Source organism: Delphinapterus leucas, chromosome 7, assembly GCF_059928025.1.
Source record: "Delphinapterus leucas isolate spDelLeu-1000000601 "Yukka" chromosome 7, BTC_Dleu_Yukka2, whole genome shotgun sequence".
NCBI lineage: Eukaryota > Metazoa > Chordata > Mammalia > Artiodactyla > Monodontidae > Delphinapterus > Delphinapterus leucas.
The window spans coordinates 12,783,529-12,805,638 of NC_143135.1; the positions used below are offsets into that span (position 1 = coordinate 12,783,529).

At 40.3% G+C, this 22,110-nt stretch overlaps 1 protein-coding gene across 1 annotated transcript in view; it reads left to right on the forward strand.

Annotated features, from left to right (window-relative positions):
* The first annotated feature begins 20 nt into the window (after positions 1 to 20).
* Positions 21 to 22,110, forward strand: part of AGBL2 (AGBL carboxypeptidase 2) — a 46,574-nt gene continuing 24,484 nt past the window's right edge. The window contains 8 exon segments of the mRNA XM_089914855.1: positions 21 to 1,937; positions 2,111 to 2,246; positions 2,530 to 2,593; positions 3,857 to 3,878; positions 3,880 to 3,989; positions 6,922 to 6,975; positions 7,746 to 7,928; positions 20,696 to 20,803. Coding sequence (XP_089770981.1) covers positions 2,211 to 2,246; positions 2,530 to 2,593; positions 3,857 to 3,878; positions 3,880 to 3,989; positions 6,922 to 6,975; positions 7,746 to 7,928; positions 20,696 to 20,803 — 577 coding nt within the window. The 5' untranslated portion in view covers positions 21 to 1,937; positions 2,111 to 2,210.

Genomic DNA, 22,110 nt, shown 5'->3' on the forward strand with positions numbered 1-22,110 from the left:
AGTGTAAGGTATGTGCAAACATTGAAGAACAGCTCCAGGAAACAAAAGCATCAGGATCTTGAGCCCATTGCGGGGTGCGAGGACGGGGTTAGAAAAACAAGCCTCTAGTACCAGAGGGTGTGACTTAAATTTTGGAGCTTGTAGTCTGTAATATTAGCTAGTGTTCGGCCTACTTAAATCCTGGAAATGATGTAATGTGGTTAATATTGTGAAAAAAATAAAGGTGCTTTATATTTTTTCCACTAATTACAAAAGTTATGTATACTTAGAGTCATGTAAAGTTAACCAAAGACAACAATAGTTAGAATTTTATTCTAGTATATTTATATGCATATAATTGTCTAATCAGTGTCATGTATGCTTGTGTGTTGGTTTTTTACCGTTATGTATTTCGGTGACCATTTTGTATATAAATTGTTTTTCTGGGCTTCCCTGGTGACGCATTGGTTAAGAATCCACCTCCCCAATGCAGGGGACACGGGTTTGATCCCTGGTCTGGGAGGATCCCACATGCTGCAGAGCAGCTAAGCCCGTGCACCACAGCTGCTGAGCCTGTGCTCTTAGAGCCTGCGAGCCACAACTACTGAGCCCTCGTGCTTGGAGCCCATGCTCCCAGGGTGGAGGCCACTGCAGTGGGAAGCCCACGCAACTGCAACGGGGAGCGGCCCCCGCTCGCTGCAGCTAGAAAAAGACCGCATGCTGCAGCAAAGACCCAATGCAGGAAAGATAAAAATAAATTTTAAAAAATCAAATTCTTAAAAATACCGTGAAATTTTAAAAAATCAAATTGTTTTTCTTGTAATTTGCATAGAGCATATTTCTGGAAATAGAGGCTGTCAACTAGCCATTAAAGCTTTTGCTTTAAGTGCCAAACAGTTTTCCAGACTTCTGGGAATTGGTACAGGGACGAAGCGCCTTTGTCCCTCTCCTGCCAGAAAGGAGCGTTTTTTAGAATCTGACAATTTGATAGTCAAAATGTGTGGTTTAATTTACTAGTATGTTTTCAATGTAGGAGGTAATTTATCAGTTCTAGCCTTGGGATGGAGAGAAGGTGAAAGAGGGAAAGCGGCTCCGTTTGAGCAATAAACAGTTTCCTAAAGCTGAGGAACAGCTGCTTTTTTGTTGTTTTGGGCCCGGCCACGGAGCATACGGGATCTTAGTTCCCTAACCAGCGATCGAATCCGTATCTCCTGCAGTGTAAGCACGGAGTCTCAAACACTGGACCACCAGGGAAGTCCCCATCAATGCAATTTCTAATCCCCAGAAGCCAGGCTGCAATACTGTAGGAAAGGAGGAATGTGAATCCTTGGTACCTGAACGCCAGTCTTCGACTTTTCTCCTGTTCCCCATCCCTTCCTCGGAGGCGGAGCCTCGCTCTCCGGAAGCGCCCATCCGCCTCGCCCTCCTGCTTCCGTCTCGTGGTTGCTAGGCAACTGGAGCCCTAGAGGAAAGCAGTGTCCCGTGAGCGTGACGAGAGTGTCTTGTGGTCGGTGCGCGACTGGTTCTCTACCTGCGGACCGTGTCCCCCGCCTCGCTCACGCTCCTCTGTCGCCACAGGCTCCGTACGCACCCCTGCTGCCCCGGACGGGCCGGGGCGCGGAGGCGGTAGCAACCTTCCCTCTGCAGTCGTAGGAGATCTCTACGCCCCGTCCCGCGACTCTCCGGGAAACTGACCTTCGCCACTTTCTGCCTGACCAGGAAGCCCTGAATCCCTGAATTCCGTTTTCAGAGCCCACTCTCCGGGCTCTTGACCTTCTTTTCCACCCACCCCGAGACGACTGCACCGGACCCCTCATCCCCTTTTCTTTCACTTTCCTGAGGCGACCTGGTGGGGGACATCTCCCTCACTGGGGGGGAAAGAAGCATGGGGCCAGCAGGGGTCTTGGCGCTACCGGAGGAGGAGGCTGGAAGACAAGGCGCTCTCCCAGATTCTTCAGGTGCGCATCGGGCCTCGTGGCGGGTCCTTGTTTATCTGAGGAGAGGTTGGGTTGGCAGGGAAGACGGAGCGGTACCGCAGAGTTTCCTAAAGTAGCGTGGGAGCTGCGAAGCGGAGGGAGGGGACGTGGGTGAATTTCTACAGTTTTTCACTTGTTCTGCTCTGGTTTTTTAGCTTCTCCTATGTAATCAACTGCCCTTTTGGAAATTGGTCAGGGATTGTTGCTGGATGCCGGTGTCACTGACGGGTCTTAAGCATACCATGCAGAAGTAACATGTTCCCAGCTTTGGAAACAGAGCTAAAGCAGCAGGTCGGTACACACTCCTCTCCAGGCATTCCACAGAAATCCAATACTAGATCCGAAGGTATATTCTGGTGGCATCTTTTGCTGGCTGGAGATCTTGATCCCAAAGATAGAATAATTTGCACAAATGTCTTTCACATGGTTTGTTTACAGAAGTTCTCAGGTATAGTAAAAACAATGCTTGTGTATTTTTGTTAAGAGTCAGTATTATTCTTGTAACAGGCTGTTATAATAATTCTCTACAATTATGAAAGCACTTTCTTGATTGAGATGGCCTCTCGTTTCACAGACTCTTCCTGAGGCCTATGAAGACTTTATGTACCATCACCTCCAGTACTATGGCTACTTTAAAGGTAATATCTCATTCTTATCTAGCATCACCTTTCCTGGGTTCATGAAGTAAATTGTTTGATCAACTGAGAGAGTTGTGCTTGGATAAACTGATGAATTTTTCCAGCACCACCATTAGTGAAAGAACTTCCTTTCCCTACTGATATGCTGTGTTACCTCTGTTGCGTGTCCATTTATACAAGGGTTTGTTTGTCTGTCCTTGCACCAACACCACCCTTTCTTAATGACACCACATGGCATTAAAACAGTCTTGATATCTGGAAAGACATGTCCTCCCATATTGTCGTTCTTCAAAAGTGTCTTGGCTATTCTTACCTTTTTATATAATTTTAGAATTGGCTTGTGATGCTTAAAAAAATATATGGGATTACATTGAATCTATAGATCAAATTTGACAAGAAATGAGAATTTCCCAATGCCAGGTTCTCCCATCTATTAGTATAGTCTAATTCTCTAATTTACTTAGGTCCTCCTTAATGTCTCCCAATAAGATTTATAATTTTTTTCATAGAACTGCATATTTGTATGCTATTATAAGTGATATCTTTTTAAATTTTGATCTTCTAACTTTGCTCCTGGTATTTAGAAATAAAATGTAGGGCTTTTTTTGTTTGTTTTTTTGTGGTACGTGGGCCTCTCACTGTTGTGGCCTCTCCCGTTGCGGAGCGCAGGCTCCGGACACGCAGGCTTAGCGGCCATGGCTCACAGGCCCAGCCGTTCCACGGCATGTGGGATCCTCCCGGACCGGGTCACGAACCCACGTCCCCTGCATCGGCAGGCGGACTCTCAACCACTGCGCCACCAGGGAAACCCCTAAAATGTAGGTTTTTATATTGATTTTATTTCTATCAACCTTGTTAGACTTTCTTATTAACTATTTCATTTTGTAATTTGTTGAAAACTGAATTTCCAGCTCACCAGATTCAGCAGAGCCCTCAGGACAAAGCAGCTCCCACTCTGAGTGCTGCACTTTCACTCTGAGTACTTGCCTTCACTTGGTCATATAGCTGCCTCCCAATTTTCCACTTTACCATACTGCTTCTCAAGTCTTCTCCTCAGCATGAAATGGAGAAAATGATGTTTAGTTCACATAAATTGGAATGTGAAAACTCTTTGGAAAATGGGTTGTACTCATTGTAAAGGCCTGTGGTGGCAGGTGGTGACTAGAAGAAGGTTTGCTAGTAGTAGTGGTTTGGGTGTTGACCTACATGTTGGAGGTGATGAACTAGCCTTCCAGCACGTTTCAGTAAACTGCCTATTCTTAGCTGAGAGGGGCAGTTTACCAAACTGCTACGCACCAGCATGTTGGGAAGAATAATCCTCGATACCTGTTGAGTGGCTCTTTTGGGGAAACAGAGGATTTGATACCGGACCCCTTGCAAAAGGAGAAGCGTCTATGTGAGTAATAATCAGTGTTGTATGACCCCCAGAACCCTCACGTCCTTGAGCAGCAGCTCCTGGTGTTCAGGAGAACGTGACCTAACGTGGGAGAAGCCAAGGGAGCAGCCTTGGCCACCGTTTCTGACATCACTGAAAAATGTTCTCTCTTGGGGCTTCCCTGGTGGCGCAGTGGTTAAGAGTCCGCCTGCCAATGCAAGGGACACGGGTTCGAGGCCTGGTCCGGGAAGATCCCACATGCCGCGGAGCAACTGAGCCTGTGCGCCACAACTACTGAAGCCCGCACTCTAGAGCCCGCGAGCCACAACTACTGAGCCCGCACGCCTAGAGCCCATGCCCTGCAACAAGAGAAGCCACTGCAGTGAGAAGCCCGTGCACTGCAATGAAGAGTAGCCCCCGCTCGCCACAACTAAAGAAAGCCCATGTGCAGCAGCAAAGACCCAACACAGCCAAAATAAATAAATAAAAATTTTTAAAAATGTTCTCTCTTAAAAAACAAAGAAAGAAAATTTTTAAATGAAAAGAAAAATAAAACAAAAAAATATTCTCTCTAGATCTGCTTTGGATTTTGTAGGTTTAAATTAAAATACTGTGCATTCTGGGTGATCTTCCTCCAAATTATTAGAAAATTTGTTAAAACGCCTTGGTCAAGAGTAACACATTGATTTTTTTTCATGCAGTTTTGGTGGATATATTTGTTAAGGCTCTTTGCATAAGAGTGGTGGAAACCAATTCCAGCCAGCTTAAGCAAAAATAATTTTTTACAGGGATTCCACAAGTTTCTTCTGGAATCCAAGGGTAGGAATTTCTCCCTCAGTACATATCCAACCAAACATCAGTTCACTTATCTTTACTGCACATCCTTCCCCCACCCCAACCCTCCCCCAGCTACCGTCATCTCACTATTGAAACAGCCTCATAATTGGTCTCTTGGCTTCTCTTGTTCCATGATGCCCCCTTCCAATCCATTTTCCACACAGCAGTGTTCTTTTTTATGTGCAAATCTGATTGTGTCCTTTTTCTAGTTAAAAATCTATGAATGACATAAGACCCAAAAGCCATAAAATATAACACTGATAATTTTTACAGCAAAAATTTTAATTTCTGTATAGAAAAAATACCATTAGTCACGGAAAATAATTGGAAAAACATTTTGTGACAAATATGTCAAAGGGTTAATTTCCTTAACATAACAACTCTTACAAATCAATATGTAAAAGATGACCAAATAGAGTAATGGACAAAGGACATGAGCAAGGAGTTCATAGAAAAGAAAACACAGTCAACAAGCTTTATGAAAAGATGCTCAATTTCACCTCTAATTGAAGATACGAATCAATATGTCAAGGTACCATTTTTAAATTATGAGATTTGGGCAAAAAATATTTTTTTTTCGGTCAGGAGGTGGGAGAACACTCTCCCACACTGCTGTTAGGAATGTGAATAGATAAGATTTTTTAGAAAGGCAGTTTGGCAATAGGTGGAAAATGTAAAATGGTACTTAACCTTTGATGTAGCAATTCCATTTTCATTTTCAAATATGTATCTTATATTTTTGCTCATCCCAGTGCCCAGAAGGCTTTTTCATTCTGTGTCCCAGAGCTCCTGGCAGGGAATAGAAAGGCAAGGGTTGAGCAAAGGAGACTGTTAAGATGGAATGGCTCAGGAGCCAGCCGACCACCCCCCTTCAGCTTCCTCCTGCCCCATTTGCTGACACTTGAAATAACATTGATAAGAAACAATTGCCAGTCTTAATATAATAAAAAAACGTAAAATGCAAAGACAGCTGCTAGAGGTGACACAACAATGTAGATGAATTTTAGTTAGAGTATAACTGATAACCTGACACCTCCCCCCCCCGTTTTGATCATTGGAGTGAGGAAGATATTTTTCTTTATCTTTGTAGCAAAGCATTTATTATGTTGTTATTGTTGTTTTTTTAAACCAGAAAAGTACAAAGGAGGTAAAAAAGGAATGAGTTATAATGTGCTTGTTTCAAAAAAAAAAAAAAAAAAAAGAGAAGAGAAGGAAAGGAAGGAACAAAGGAACGGAGGAAAGAAACCAAAAAAGAAAGAAAAGGAAATATATGTATAAGGTTAGAAAATTCAAATGGTAGGAGAAAAACACAAAAGGAAATTAAGAGCTCTCCGTGCCCCACCCTTAATATAGCCACTGTTGTAATCAATTTTTTCAGGAAAAAGAAAATATATCCTCAAGTGTCTATATATTTTTTCTTCTTAATTGCTCATAGGGATCCTATACATAATCTTTGATTTTTTTTGTTTAAAAATAGAGCCTTTTCATATGAGCACAAGAAACATCTACCTCATTTTTTTTAGAGCGCCTACAGTATTCCATCTCATTAACATGTCATAATTATTTTAACTTCCCTTTTGTTGGATGCTTTGGTTGTTTGCACATTTTTATTATTTGAACATTACTGCAGTGAGCATCTTCGTATATGTATCTTGACGAGCTTTTGTTAAGAAAATCTATAAAGTAATTTCTAGCAATGGGATTGCCGAATCAAGGGTTTGGGTGTTTTAGATCTTACTAGACACTGCCAAATTGCTTTCCAGAAAGTTTGCACCAATTTGCCTTTTTGTCAGCAAGTTATGAGAGTACTTGTTTACTTACACCTTTGCCAGGGTGAGTGTGAAAACACATAAATGTTTTTCCTGTCTGTTAGGTAAAAAACTGTTATCTCCTTGTCATTTTGATTTACATTTCTTTATGAGCGAGATCGAGCAGCTTTACCATCTTTTCAAATGTTTGTTGCCTTTTCCCCCTGCATTAAACAGTGGGGGAAATATTTTAGACACAGAAATGCAGGGGCCCAAAGTGGGAGCGGGGGATGGAAAGGTATAGCGGACACGGGCAGGAAAAAGAAAGATCCATCGGACCAACCATACCTCTTCCTTCCTCTTTCTAGGGCCTACCTGTCTATCTTCAACTGTGCACAGACAGATAGAAGCTGTGAGCAGAGGTATTTCATGTCCTTCCAGACCAGAAAATGGAAACTCCTGTAAGGAAATGTCTCTCCCTCCTGCTCTCCCCACCAGAGCTGGGAGTTACCACCCTAGGGGCCTTCAGCCTTTCCTTCCTCTTTCCCTTTCTTTTCATTCTTCCTCTCATTTCCTTTTTTTCCCCCTTTGTCCTTGAACGCCCTTGTTTTCCTCCCTTTTTTCCCATTCTTTATTTCCCAAGAACTCTTCTCTCTCTTCTGCCCCTGCTCACTCCTCTGCCCCTATCCACCTCCCTGTTTTGTAAGTCTCTCTGTCCTTTGAATGGTTATATTATGAACTTGAAATTTAATTTGTAGATTGTTTCACTGTAGTTAATAAAGTTTTATGTCCTTTTTTTCTAAAACGCTAGTAGTTGAATTGAAAGTTTTTTGCCTCTCTCTAGACAAAAATAATAACACACGTTAAGTAACTTTTATTTGTAACCCACTGTTGAAATGTCTTTGACCCATTAACGTTGATTTAAAAAAAAGAAAAAAGTTTCTTCTAACTTACTCTAAAGCTTTACATTTAAATGTTTAACAGACTCAGGCAGAACTTTAACTTAACATTTTATAGTTTTGATGCTGTCATCCCGTACTAAATCTCTTTGAAGGAGAAACATGTCATAGGATTGCGTATCTGTGCTAATATATCAATACAGTGCTTAAACTTACATATTTGTTACAGTTGAGCAGTAAAGTTCCCAAGGAAGAAAAGGAAACTGTTCACTCATTCCCTTTTCCTTTGGCAGATTCCCTTATGCTGAATTCACCACTTAAGAGCAGACAGCTTCTTCATGATGACCTTGGTGAAGTAAACTCACGTCTTCGAGAACCCCGAGATCTCTTTGCTTTTTTCTCCAGCAGTGGGCCACTGCAGGCTCCAAGATGGCCAATAGAATGTGAAGTCATCAAGGAGAACATTCATCATATTGGTAATGTGACTTACGTGTCATGGTCTTGCCGTTCTGACAGACTATATTACAGTTTTAAGTTCTACATACCAAAGTACAAGACGGGACAGATTCACCATCTGTTAGCTCACCCTTAACATGTTTAAGCTCTGGGAAACTGGTATACACTCACCAAAGTCAAAAGTTACACTAATGTATAAACTAGAATGCTTCTGAGTTTATTGGAATGGGAGGATACCTTTCTAGAGGCCAAAATATATCAATACTTAAATCTGTTTTCTAGATTATTCCCATTTCAGTATGTTTGGTTGAGTTTTATAAAAGTTGTATTTTTACCAGCTTTGGTAAAATTGATGAACACCATGTATATAATACCAGAATGTAGTTTTTTACTGTTTTTTTCCCCACGGTTTTATTGAGATATAATTGACGTAAAACATCGTATTAGTTTAAGGTGTACAATATATATTGCAAAATGACTTACACAGTAAGTCTAGTTAACATCATCAACTCACATGGTTACATTTTTTTCTTGTGATGAGAACTTTTAAGATTTACCTTCATAGCGACAGAAGAGTTTCCAACTAACTCTATCAACCAAATTTTTAAAAAATTTCTATTGGAATATGGTTGATTTACAATGTTGTATTAGTTTCAGGTGTACAGCAAAGTGAATCAGTTATACATATACATATATCCACTCTTTTATTTTTAGATTCTTTTCCCATATAGGCCATTACAGAGTATTGAGTAGAGTTCCCCGTGCTATACAGCAGGTCCTTATTAGTTACCTATTTTATGTATAATATGTGTGTATTATGATGTCAGTCCAAATCTCCCAATTTGTCCCTTCCCCCACTTATCCTCTGGTAACCATAAGTTTGTTTTCTACATCCGTGACTCTACTTCTGTTTTGTAAATAAGTTCATTTGTGCCCCTTTTTTTTTATTCCACATATAAGCGATCTCATATGATATTTGTCTTTCTGGGTCTGACGTCATTCAATATGATGGTCCATCCATGTTGCTGCAAATGGCATTATTTTTATGGCTGAGTAATATTCTTTTTTATGGCTGAGTAATATTCCATTGTATATATATACCACATCTTCTTTATCCATTCCTCTGTTGATGAACTTTAGGTTGCTTCCATGTCCTGGCTATTGTAAATAGTGCTGCAGTGAACATTGGGGTGCATGTATCATTTCAAATTAAGGTTTTCTCCAGATATATGCCCAGGAGTGAGATTCCTGGGTCATATGGTAGTTCTATTGTTAATTTATAAGGAGCCTCCATACTGTTCTCCATAGTGGCTGTACCAACTGACATTCCCAGCAACAATGTAGGAGGGTTCCCTTTTCTCCACACCCTCTCTATATTGTTTGTAGATTTTTTGATGATGGCCATTCTGACTGGTGTGAGGTGATACCTCAGTGTAGTTTTGATTTGCATTTCTTTAATGATTAGTGATGTTGAGCATCCTTTCATGTGTTTGTTGGCAATCTGTATATCTTCTTTGGAGAAATGTCTGTTTAGGTCTTCTGCCCATTTCTGGATTGGGTTGTTTGTTTTTTTGATATTGAGCTGCATAAGATGCTTATACATTTTGGAGATTAATCCTTTGTCAGTTGCTTCATTTGCAAATATTTTCTCACATTCTGAGGGTTGTCTTTTCATCTTATGGTTTCCTTTCTGTGCAAAAGCTTTTAAGTTTCATTAGGTCCCATTTGTTTATTTTTGTTTTTATTTCCATTTCTGTAGGAGGTGGGTCAAAAAGGATCTTGCTCTGATTTATGTCACAGACTGTTCTGCCTATGTTTTTCTCCAAGAGCTTTATAGTGTCTGGCCTTACATTTAGGTCTTTAATCCATTTTGAGTTTATTTTTGGTATGGTGTTAGGAAGTGTTCTAATTTCATTCTTTTACATGTAGCTGTCCAGTTTTCCCAGCACCACTTATTGAAGAGGCTGTCTTTTCTCCATCGTATGTTCTTGCCTCCTTTGTCAAAGATAAGGTGACCATATGTGCATGGCTTTATCTCTGGGCTTTCTATCCTGTTCCATTGATCACTATTTCTGTTTTTGTGCCAGTACCATACTGTCTTTTTTTTTTTTTAACATCTTTATTGGGGTATAATTGCTTTACAATGGTGTGTTAGTTTCTACTTTATAACAAAGTGAATCAGTTATACATATGTTCCCATATCTCTTCCCTCTTGCATCTCCCTCCCTATCCCACCCCTCCAGGCAGTCACAAAGCACCGAGCTGATCTCCCTGTGCTATGCGGCTGCTTCCCACTAGCTATCTACCTTACGTTTGGTAGTGTATATATGTCCTTGCCTCTCTCTCTCTTTGTCACAGCTCACCCTTCCCCCTCCCCATATCCTCAAGTCCGTTCTCTAGTAGGTCTGTGTCTTTATTCCTGTCTTACCCCTAGGTTCTTCATGACCTTTTTTTTCTCTTAAATTCCATATATATGTGTTAGCATACGGTATTTGTCTTTCTCTTTCTGACTTACTTCACTCTGTATGACAGACTCTAGGTCTATCCACCTCATTACAAATAGCTCAATTTCATTTCTTTTTATGGCTGAGTAATATTCCATTGTATATATATGCCACATCTTCTTTATCCATTCATCCGACGATGGGCACTTAGGTTGTTTCCATCTCCGGGCTACTGTAAATAGAGCTGCAATGAACATTTTGGTACATGACTCTTTTTGAATTATGGTTTTCTCAGGGTATATGCCCAGTAGTGGAATTGCTGGGTCATATGGTAGTTCTATTTGTAGTTTTTTAAGGAACCTCCATACTGTTCTCCATAGTGGCTGTACCAATTCACATTCCCACCAGCAGTGCAAGAGTGTTCCCTTTTCTCCACACCCTCTCCAGCATTTATTGTTTCTAGATTTTTTGATGATGGCCATTCTGACTGGTGTGAGATGATATCTCACTGTAGTTTTGATTTGCATTTCTCTAATCATTAATGATGTTGAGCATTCTTTCATGTGTTTGTTGGCAGTCTGTATATCTTCTTTGGAGAAATGTCTATTTAGGTCTTCTGCCCATTTTTGGATTGGGTTGTTTGTTTTTTTGTTATTGAGCTGCATGAGCTGCTTGTAAATTTTGGAGATTAATCCTTTGTCAGTTGCTTCATTTGCAAATATTTTCTCCCATTCTGAGGGTTGTCTTTTCATCTTGTTTATAGTTTCCTTTGCTGTGCAAAAGCTTTGAAGTTTCATTAGGTCCCATTTGTTTATTTTTGTTTTTATTTCCATTTCTCTAGGAGGTGGGTCAAAAAGGATCTTGCTGTGATTTATGTCATAGAGTGTTCCGCCTATGTTTTCCTCTAAGAGTTTGATAGTTTCTGGCCTTACATTTAGGTCTTTAATCCATTTTGAGCTTATTTTTGTGTATGGTGTTAAGGAGTGATCTAATCTCATACTTTTACATGTACCTGTCCAGTTTTCCCAGCACCACTTATTGAAGAGGCTGTCCTTTCTCCACTGTACATTCCTGCCTCCTTTATCAAAGATAAGATGACCATATGTGCGTGGGTTTATCTCTGGGCTTTCTATCCTGTTCCATTGATCTATCCTTCTGTTTTTGTGCCAGTACCATACTGTCTTGATTACTGTAGCTTTGTAGTATAGTCTGAAGTCAGGGAGCCTGATTCCTCCAGCTCCGTTTTTCGTTCTCAAGATTGCTTTGGCTCCTCGGGGTCTTTTGTGTTTCCATACAAATTGTGAAATTTTTTGTTCTAGTTCTGTGAAAAATGCCAGTGGTAGTTTGATAGGGATTGCATTGAATCTGTGGATTGTTTTGGGTAGTAGAGTCATTTTCACAATCTTGGATTCTTCCATTCCAAGAACATGGTGTATCTTTCCATCTGTTTGTATCATCTTTAAGTTCTTTCATCAGTGTCTTATCATTTTCCTCATACAGATCTTTTGTCTCCTTAGGTAGGATTCTTCCTAGGTATTTTATTCTTTTCATTGCAGTGGTAAATGGGAGTGTTTCCTGAATTTCTCTTTCAGATTTTTCATCATTAGTGTATAGGAATGCAAGAGATTTCTGCGCATTAATTTTGTATCCTAGTACTTTACCAAATTCATTGATTAGCTCTAGTAGTTTTCTGGTAGCATCTTTAGGATTCTGTATGTATAATATCATATCATCTGCAAACAGTGTCAACTTTACTTCTTTTCCAATTTGGATTCCTTTTATTTCTTTTTCTTCTGTGATTGCTGTGGCTAAAACTTCCAAAACTATGTTGAATAATAGTGGTGAGAGTGGACAACCTTGTCTTGTTCCTAATCTTAAAGGAAATGGTTTCAGTTTTTCACCATTGAGAATGATATTGGCTGTGGGTATGTCATATATGGCCTTGATTATGTTGAGATAAGTTCCCTCTATGCCTACTTTCTGGAGGGTTTTTTATCATAAATGGGTGTTGAATTTTGTCAGAAGCTTTTTCTGCATCTATTGAGATGATCATATGGTTTTTCTCCTTCAATTTGTTAATATGGTTTATCACATTGATTGATTTGCGTATATTGAAGAATCCTTGCATTCCTGGGATATACCCCACTTGATTATCATATATGATCCTTTTAATGTGCTGTTGGATTCTGTTTGCTAGTATTTCATTGAGGATTTTTGCATCTACGTTCATCAGTGATATTGGCCTGTAGTTTTCTTTCTTCGTGACATCTTTGTCTGGTTTTGCTATCAGGGTGATGGTGGCCTCGTAGAATGAGTTTGGGAGTGTTCCTCCCTCTGCTATATTTTGGAAGAGTTTGGGAAGGATAGGTGTTAACTCTTCTCTAAATGTTTGATAGAATTTGCCTGTGAAGCCATCTGGTCCTGGGCTTTTGTTTGTTGGAAGATTTTTAATCACAGTCTCAATTTCAGTGCTTGTGATTGGTCTGTTTGTATTTTCTGTTTCTTCCTGGTTCAGTCTCAGAAGGTTGTGCTTTTCTAAGAATTTGTCCATTTCTTCCAGGTTGTCCATTTTATGGCATATAGTTGCTTGTAGTAATCTCTCATGATCCTTTGTATTTCTGTTGTGTCAGTTGTTACTTCTCCTTTTTCATTTCTAATTCTATTGATTTGACCCTTCACCCGTTTTTTCTTGATGAGCCTGGCTAATGGTTTATCAGTTTTGTTTATCTTCTCAAAGAACCAGCTTTTAGTTGTATTGATCTTTGCTATCGTTTCCTTAATTTCTTTTTCATTTATTTCTGATCTGAACTTTATGATTTCTTTCCTTCTGCTAACTTTGGGGGTTTTTTGTTCTTCTTTCTCTAATTGCTTTAGGTGTAAGGTTAGGTTGTTTATTTGAGATGTTTCTTGTTTCTTGAGGTAGGATTGTATTGCTATAAACTTCCCTCTTAGAACTGCTTTTGCTGCATCCCATAGATTTTGAGTGGTCGTGTTTTCATTGTCATTTGTTTCTAGGTATTTTTTAATTTCCTCTTTGATTTCTTCAGTGATCTCTTGGTTATTAAGTAGTGTATTGTTTAGCCTCCATGTATTTATATGTTTTACAGATTTTTTTCCTGTAATTGATATCGAGTCTCATAGCATTGTGGTTGGAAGAGATACTTGATACGATTTCAGTTTTTTTGTTGTTTTTTTTTTTGCAGTACGCGGGCCTCTCACTGTTGTGGCCTCTCCCGTCATGGAGCACATGCTCCAGACGCACAGGCTCAGCGGCCATGGCTCACGGGCCCAGCCGCTCTGCGGCACGTGGGATCTCCCCAGACCGGGGCACGAGCCCGTGTCCCCTGCATCAGCAGGTGGACTCTCAACCACTGCGCCACCAGGGAAGCCCACGATTTCAGTTTTCTTAAATTTACCTAGGCTTGATTTGTGACCCAAGATGTGATGTAGCTTGGAGAGTGTTCCGTGACCACTTGAGAAGAAAGTGTATTCTGTTATTTTTGGGTGGAATGTCCTATAAATGTCAGTTGAGTCCATCTTGTTTAATGTATCATTTAAAGCTTGTGTTTCCTTATTTATTTTCATTTTGGATGATCTGTCCATTGGTGAAAGTGGGGTGTTAAAGTGCTCTACTATTATTGTGTTACTGTCGATTTCCCCTTTTATGGCTGTTAGCATTTGCCTTATGTATTGAGGTGCTCCTATGTTGGGTGCATAAATATTTACAATTGTTGTATCTTATTCTTGGATTGATCCCTTGATCATTATGTAGTGTCTTTCTTTGTCTCTTGGAATACTCTTTATTTTAAAGTCTATTTTGTCTGATATGAGAATTGCTACTTACTCCAGCTTTCTTTTGATTTCCTTTTGCATGGAATATCTTTTTCCATCCCCTCACTTTCAGTCTGTATGTGTCCCTAGGTCTGAAGTGGGTCTCTTGTAGACAGCATATATACGGGTCTTGTTTTTGTATCCATTCAGCCGGTCTGTGTTTTTGGTGGGAGAATTTAATCCATTTACATTTAAGGTAATTATCAATATGCATGTTCCTATTACCATTTTCTTAATTGTTTTGGGTTTGCTATTGTAGGTCTTTTCCTTGTCTTGTGTTTCCTGCCTAGAGAAGTTCCTTTAGCATTTGTTGTAAAGCTGGTTTGGTGGTGCTGAATTCTCTTAGCTTTTGCTTGTCTGTAACGGTTTTAATTTCTCTGTCAAATCTGAATGAGATCCTTGCTGGGTAGAGTAATCTTGGTTGTTGGTTTTTCCCTTTCATCAGTTTAAGTATGTCCTGCCACTCCCTTCTGGCTTGCAGAGTTTCTGCTGAAAGATCAGCTGTTAACCTTATGGGGATTCCCTTGTATGTTATTTGTTGTTTTTCCCTTGCTGCTTTTAATATTTTTTCTTTGTATTTAATTTTTGATAGTTTGATTAATATGTGTCTTGGGGCTTCCCTGGTGGCGCAGTGGTTGAGAGTCCGCCTGTCGATGCAGGGGACGCGGGTTTGTGCCCCGGTCTGGGAGGATCCCATGTGCCTTGGAGCGGCTGGGCCCGTGAGCCATGGCCGCTGGGCCTGCGCGTCTGGAGCCTGTGCTCCGCAGCGGGAGAGGCCACAGCAGTGAGAGGCCCTTGAACCGCAAAAAAAAAAAAAAAAATGTGTCTTGGCGTGTTTCTCCTTGGATTTATCCTTTATGGGACTCTCTATGCTTCCTGGACTTGATTGACTGTTTCCTTTCCCATATTAGGGAAGTTTTCAACTATAACTCTTGAAATATTTTCTCAGTTCCTTTCTTTTTCTCTTCTTCTTCTGGGACCCCTATCATTCAAATGTTGGTGCATTTAATGTTGTCCCAGAGGTCTCTAAGACTGTCCTCAATTCTTTTCATTCTTTTTTCTTTATTCTGCTCTACAGTAGTTATTTCCACTATTTTATCTTCCAGGTCACTTATCCGTTCTTCTGCCTCAGTTATTCTGCTACTGATTCCTTCTAGAGAATTTTAATTTCATTTATTGTGTTGTTCATCCTTGTGTGTTTGCTCTTTAGTTCTTCTAGGTCCTTGTTAAACGTTTCTTGTATTTTCTCCATGGTATTTCCAGGATTTTGGATCATCTTTACTATCATTACTCTGAATTCTTTTTCAGGTAGACTGCCTATTTCCTCTTCATTTGTTTGGTCTCTGGGTTTTTACTTTGCTCCTTTATCTGCTGTGTATTCCTCTGTCTTCTCGTTTTGCTTAACTTACTGTGTTTGGGGTCTCCTTTTCGCAGGCTGCAGGTTTGTAGTTCCCGTTGTTTTTGGTGTCTGCCCCCAGTGGCTAAGGTTGGTTCAGTGGGTTGTGTAGGCTTCCTAGTGGAGGGGACTGGTGCCTGTGTTCTGATGGATGAGGCTGGGCCTTGTCTTTCTAGTGGGCAGGACTGCATCCGGTGGTGTGTTTTGAGGTGTCTGTGACCTTATTATGATTTTAGGCAGCCTTTCTGGTAATGGGTGGGGTTGTGTTCCTGTCTTGCTAGTTGTTTGGCATAGGGTGTCCAGCACTGTAGCTTGCTGGTTATTGAGTGGAGCTGGATCTTAGCATTGAGATGGAGATCTCTGGGAGAGGTTTCGCCATTTGATATTACATGGAGCTGGGAGGTCTCTGCTGGACCAATGTCCTGAAGTTGGCTCTCCCACCTCAGGGGCACAGGCCTGACACCCGGCCAGAGCACCAAGACCCTCTCAGTCACACGGCTTTTGGGAAGTCTGAGGTCTTCTGCCAGCCTTCAGTAGGAGTTCTCTAGGAGCTGTTCCACATGTAGATATATTTCTTATGTATTTGTGGGGAGGAAGGTGATCTCCACGTCTTACTCCTCTGCCATCTTGAAGGTCTCCCCCCTAAGGTACTTTTCAAAACATAAACCACTCCTTTGAGGAAAGAAGTTGGTTTTCATTGACCCAGTAGGTAATTTTCTTTGTTCACTTGCTTGATTTCTTCTAATCACTCTCAGACACAGTGACCCACTACAGTGAAAGTCAGGAAACCTGGTTCCATCTGCCACTTGCTGATCATGAGTCACTGAGGAAAGTGCTAGACCTCTCTGAGCTGAAGATTTATTTTCCCTCGAAACTCTGGAACTCCACACTCCAGAGGCCCTCCTTTCAATGTGCTGCCTCTCCCCTTCTGCGCAGGTCCTAAGAAGAAAACATTTTTAAAAAAATTTTATTGAAGTTTAATTGACTTATAAGGTCATGTTTCAAATGTATAGCCCAGTGATTGTGTTATATATATATATATATATATATATATATATATATATATATTCTTTTTCAGATTCTCAGAAACGTTTACTTTTTTTTTTTTTTTTTGTGGTACGCGGGCCTCTCACTGTTGTGGCCTCTCCCGTTGCGGAGCACAGGCTCCGGACGTGCAGGCTCAGCGGCCATGGCTCACAGGCCCAGCCACTCCGCGGCATGTGGGATCTTCCCAGACCGGGGCACGAACCCGTGTCCCATGGATCGGCAGGCAGACTCTCAACCACTGCACCACCAGGGAAGCCCTACTATTTTTTTTTTCTTTTTTTTTTTTTTGCGGTACGCGGACCTCCCACCGCTGTGGCCCCTCCCGCCGCGGCGCAGGCCCAGCGGCCACGGCTCATGGGCCCAGCCGCTCCACAGCACATGGGATCCTCTCAGACCGGGGCACGAACCCGTGTCCCCTGCATCGGCAGGCGGACTCCCAACCACTGCGCCACCAGGGAAGCCCAGCCCTACTATTTTTTAATCATATTTTGAGTTGATTGGAGTTTCTTGTGGGAATGGTGGAGACTTTTTTTTATGACATTGTTGGCCATATCTTTGAGTTTTTGATGCAAGTACAATCTTTAGCCTTCATTTTATGAAGGATTTTCAGAAGTGGGGACTTTTATGATTGCTGGAACACTCATGTCTCTGCTTAAGACTGCTGATAAACAACTGGGTGTTTCTTATTTTCTCACTTTCCTCTTATAATATTCATTCATTGTATATTCATTAAGCATCTACCATATGCTAAGTATAGTGCTTGGTATTAGAGATATAGTGATGAGCAAATGGAGACACTCAGAGCTCACAGACTAGTGAGGAAGTTAAAGATAGAACCAGGCAATTGCATAGCACTTGGTCCCTCTGGGAACACTTAACCCCAACCTGGAAGTTCAGTGAGGGTTTCCAAGAGAAGTTGACACGGAAGCTGAAATCTGAAGGATGAGTTAGAAGTGATCCAATTGAAAGGATCAAAGCAAAGTATTCCAGTTAGAGGAAACAGAAAAAGAACAAGACATGTTTGGGTAACCATGAAGCCTTCAACATGAAAGAAAAGAGATGAAACTGAAGATACAAGGATTGGCTCAGTGTCTTAACTGGGGACAGAACTGCCCTTAGGGTGTTTGGAAATTGTTGGGGGGCACATTATGAGTTGGCACAATAGCTGAGAAGTCTTAAGGTCATCTGTTCCTACCCTGTAGAAGTGGGGTTTTTTGGGTTTTTTGTTTGTTTGTTTGGCTGCATTGGGGCTTCATTGCTGTGTGTGGGCTTTCTCTAGTTGCGGTGAGCGGGGGGCTACTCTTTGTTGTGGTGTGCGGGCTTCTCATTGCAGTGACTTCTCTTGTTGCGGAGCACAGGCTCTAGGCACGCGGGCTCAGTAGTTGTGGCTCACAGGCTCTGGAGTGCAGGCTCAGTAGTTGTGACACACAGGCTTAGTTGCTCCACAGCATGTGGGATCTTCCTGGACCAGGGCTCAAACCTGTGTCCCCTGCATTGGCAGGCAGATTCTTAACCACTGCGCCACCAGGGAAGCCCCCATTTTTCAATTGGATTGTTTTTTTGCTGTTAAGTTGTATGAGTTCTTTATATATTTTGGATGTTAGCCCCTTATCAGATATATGATTTGCAAATATTTTCTCTCATTCAGAAAGTTGCGTTTTGGGAATTTCCTGGTGGTGTAGTGGTTAGGACTCTGCACTTTCACTGCCAGGGCCTGGGTTCGATGCCTAGTTGGGGAACTAGGATCCTGCATGCCATGTGGTATGGCCAAATTAAAAAAATAAAGGGCTGCCTTTTCATTTTGCTGATGGTTTACTTTGCTGTGCAGAAGCTTTTTAGTTTGATTTAGTTCCACTTTTTTACACTTTTGTTGCTTTTGCTTTTGTAGTCAGATTCAAAAACTCATCACCAAGACCTGTGTCAAGGAGCTTACTGCCTGTGTTTTCTTCTAGAAGTATTATGGTTTCAGGTCTTACATTCAAGTCATTAATGCATTTTGAATTAATTTTTGTGTGTGGTATAAGATAGTGGCCCAGTTTTATTCTTTTGCATATGGCTGTCCAGTTTTCCCAACACCATTTATTGGCGAGACTGTCCTTTCCCCATTGTATATTCCTGCCTTCTTTGTCATAAATTAATTGACCATAGATGCATGGGTTTATTTCTGGGTTCTCTATTCTTTATTTTATTTTATTTTTGCCGTGCCACATGGCATGCGGGATCTTAGTTCCCTGACCAGGGATCAAACCAGTGCCCCCTGCAGTGGAAGCACAGAATCCTAACCACTGGACCACCAGGGAATTCCCTGGGCTCTCTGTTCTGTTCCATTGATCTATGTATCTTTTTATGCAGATATCATATTGCTTTAATAACTATAGCTTTGTAATAGAGTTTGAAATCAGGGAGCATGGTGACTCTAACTTTGTTCTTCTTTGTCAAGGTTGCTTTGGCTATTGGGGATCTTTAATGGTTCCATATAAAATTTGGGATTGTTTGTTTTACTTTTGTGAAAAATGCCGCTGGAATTTTGATAGGGACTGCATTGAATCTGTAAATTGCTTTGGGTAGTATGGACATTTTAATAATATTGGTTCTTCCAACCTTGAGCACAGAGTATCTTTCCATTTATTTGTGTCTTCTTCAATATCATTCATTAATGTCTTATAGTTCTTGTTTAAATTTATTCCTAGGTATTTTACTCTTTTTGATGCAATGGTAAATGGGAATGTTTTCTTAATTTCTCTCTGAGAGTTCATTATTAGTGTATAGAAATGCACCGATTTTTGTGTATTGATTTTGTATTTTGCAACTTTACTGAATTTGTTATTAGGTCCAACAGTTTTTTGATAGAGTCTTTAGGGTTTTCTGTATATAATATATGTCAGTCGCAGTTTTAGTTCTTCCTTTCCAATTTGAATACCTTTTATTTCTTTTTCTTGCCTAATTGCTCTGGCTAGGACTTCCAGTACTATGTTGAATAAAGTGGTGGGAGTAGGCATCCTTGTCGTGTTCCTGATCTTAGAGGAAAAGCTTTCAGCTTTTCACTGTTGAGTATGGTGTTAGCTGTGGGCTTGACATATGTGGCTTTTATTATGTTGAGGTAGTCCCTCTATACCCATTTTGTTGAGATTTTTTGTCATAAATGGATGTTGAATTTTGTCAGATGCTTTTTCTTCATGTATGGAAATAATCATATGATTTTTATCCTTCCTTTTGTTAATGTGATGTATCACATTGACTGATTTGCAAATGTTGAACCATCCTTGCATCCCTGGAGTAAATCCCACTGATCATGGTGTGTGATTCTTTTGATGTACTGTTGAATTTAAGTTGTGTCTTTATATATGCCCTTGGCTTTCATCACTGGCTACTGTACTTAAAATGATATTGAGAAGTCACCCAAGTGTCATATGAGAAATCTTTCAGAATTGAGTGTTAATGAAAAAACCTTGTTTCCTCTGAAGAAACTGATATACTTATTCCTCTATATTAATAAAAAATATGTAGCTGAGCATATTTTCCTGACCAGGAGCTCAGGGACAAATTTTGAAGAGTTGATGGAACAACTATATTGACCTTTCTGCCTTATTTTTAGGTCTTCTATTTAAAGTTTATACTTCTGGGGCTTCCCTGACGGTCCAGTGGTTAAGACTTCACCTTCCAATGCTGGGGGTGTGGATTTGATCCCTGGTCGGAGAGCTAATATCCCACATGCCTAGTGGCAAAAAAACCCAAAAAACATAAAACAGAAGCAATATTGTAACAAATTCAATAAAGACTTTTAAAATGGTCCACATCAAAAAAATCTAAAAAAGTAAAGTTGATACTTCTGTTGTATATGCTTTTTGTTAAAAATTTCTCCATAGTCTTTATAGAAAGAAGCAAGACATAATTAATTTACAAACACACTGGAAACTTAGGGTGGGAATTTGGTTTGATTCCACCCTACTAGCCATTTGAATAATCATTATTATGATTTCATGTCAGTTCTAATAAAGTGCCTTTTGTATTATTTCTTTTTTTTTTTTGTATTATTTCTTATTTTGTACTTTTTAATGTCTTCTTTCAGAGTGGGTTCCACCTCAACCAGAATATTTCTATCAACCTACAGGAAATGAAAAGGCACCAGAAATTGTAGGAGAAGAAAAAGGCACAGTTGTCTATCAGTTAGATTCAGGTATTGTCATCACACTGAACAGTGAGTGATTAATCATGACCAAATTACAAAAAATGTATTTTCTATAATAAAAGTGATTTTCAAAAAGTCATATTTTAGTGATAAAGAAACTGTCTTTTCCAGACCAACCTGAGTGGGAGCCCTGAAATTCATGACCAATCAGTTTTAAATTTTCAATCATTTTTTTAAAATGTTATTATGTTTTCTTAATAGTTCTGAGTCCTTTTTATAGCTTCTTCCTTGTTATCCCCCTTCCTGAAAATCAGATGTTGGATCTTTGGGGAATTTGCTCTTCTTTTCTCCACCTCCTGAACCATAGTGAGTATTTTGTAGTATGTGCATATGACTGTCATTTACTCTGTGGTTTCCTGCATTAATTTGCAGGCATCCTAGTGGTAGAATTCCTGTCTTTTATAAAACTGTTCAGGACATTGTACCCAACAACAAAATACACATTCTTTTCAAGGGCACGTGGTAAATTCCCCAGGATATACCATATACTAGGTTGTAAAGCGAGTCTTAATACATTTAAAAGGATTGAAGTCGTACAAGATATATTGTCTGATCACAGTAAAATTAAATTAGAAATCAACAACAGAATGAAATCTGGGAAATCTACAAATATTTGCAAATTGAACAACACATTCCTAAGTAACCCATGGGTTAAAGAAATCATAAGAGTTCAAAAATATTTTGAACTGAGTGAAAATAAAACAACATATCAAAATTTACGAGATGCAGCCAAAGCACTGCAAGGTAAATTTATGGCTTTAAATGCCTGTATTTAAAAGGAAGAAAGATCTCAAATCAATTACATAAGCTTCCACCTTAATAAGTTAGAAAAATAAGAGCAAACTACATCCAAAGTGAGCAGAAGGAAGGAAATAATAAAGATAAAAACAGAAATCAGGGCTTCCCTGGTGGTGCAGTGGTTGAGAGTCCGCCTACCGATGCAGGGGACACGGGTTCGTGCCCCGGTCCGGGAGGATCCCACGTGCCGCGGATTGGCTGGGCCCATGGGCCATGGCGCTGAGCCTGTGCGTCCGGAGCCTGTGCTCCGCAACGGGAGAGGCCACAGCAGTGAGAGGCCCGTGTACCGCAAAAACAAAACAAAATAAAACAAAAACAGAAATCAGTGAAATAGAAAAGTAATACAGAAAATCAAACCAAAAGTTGGTCCTTTGGAAACATTAACAAAATTGACAGAACTTTAGCCAGATCAACCAAGAAAAAAGGAGAGGAGACACAAATTATAGAAACCTGGAATGCAAGGGGACACAAGCGTCAACTCTACAGAAATCAAAACA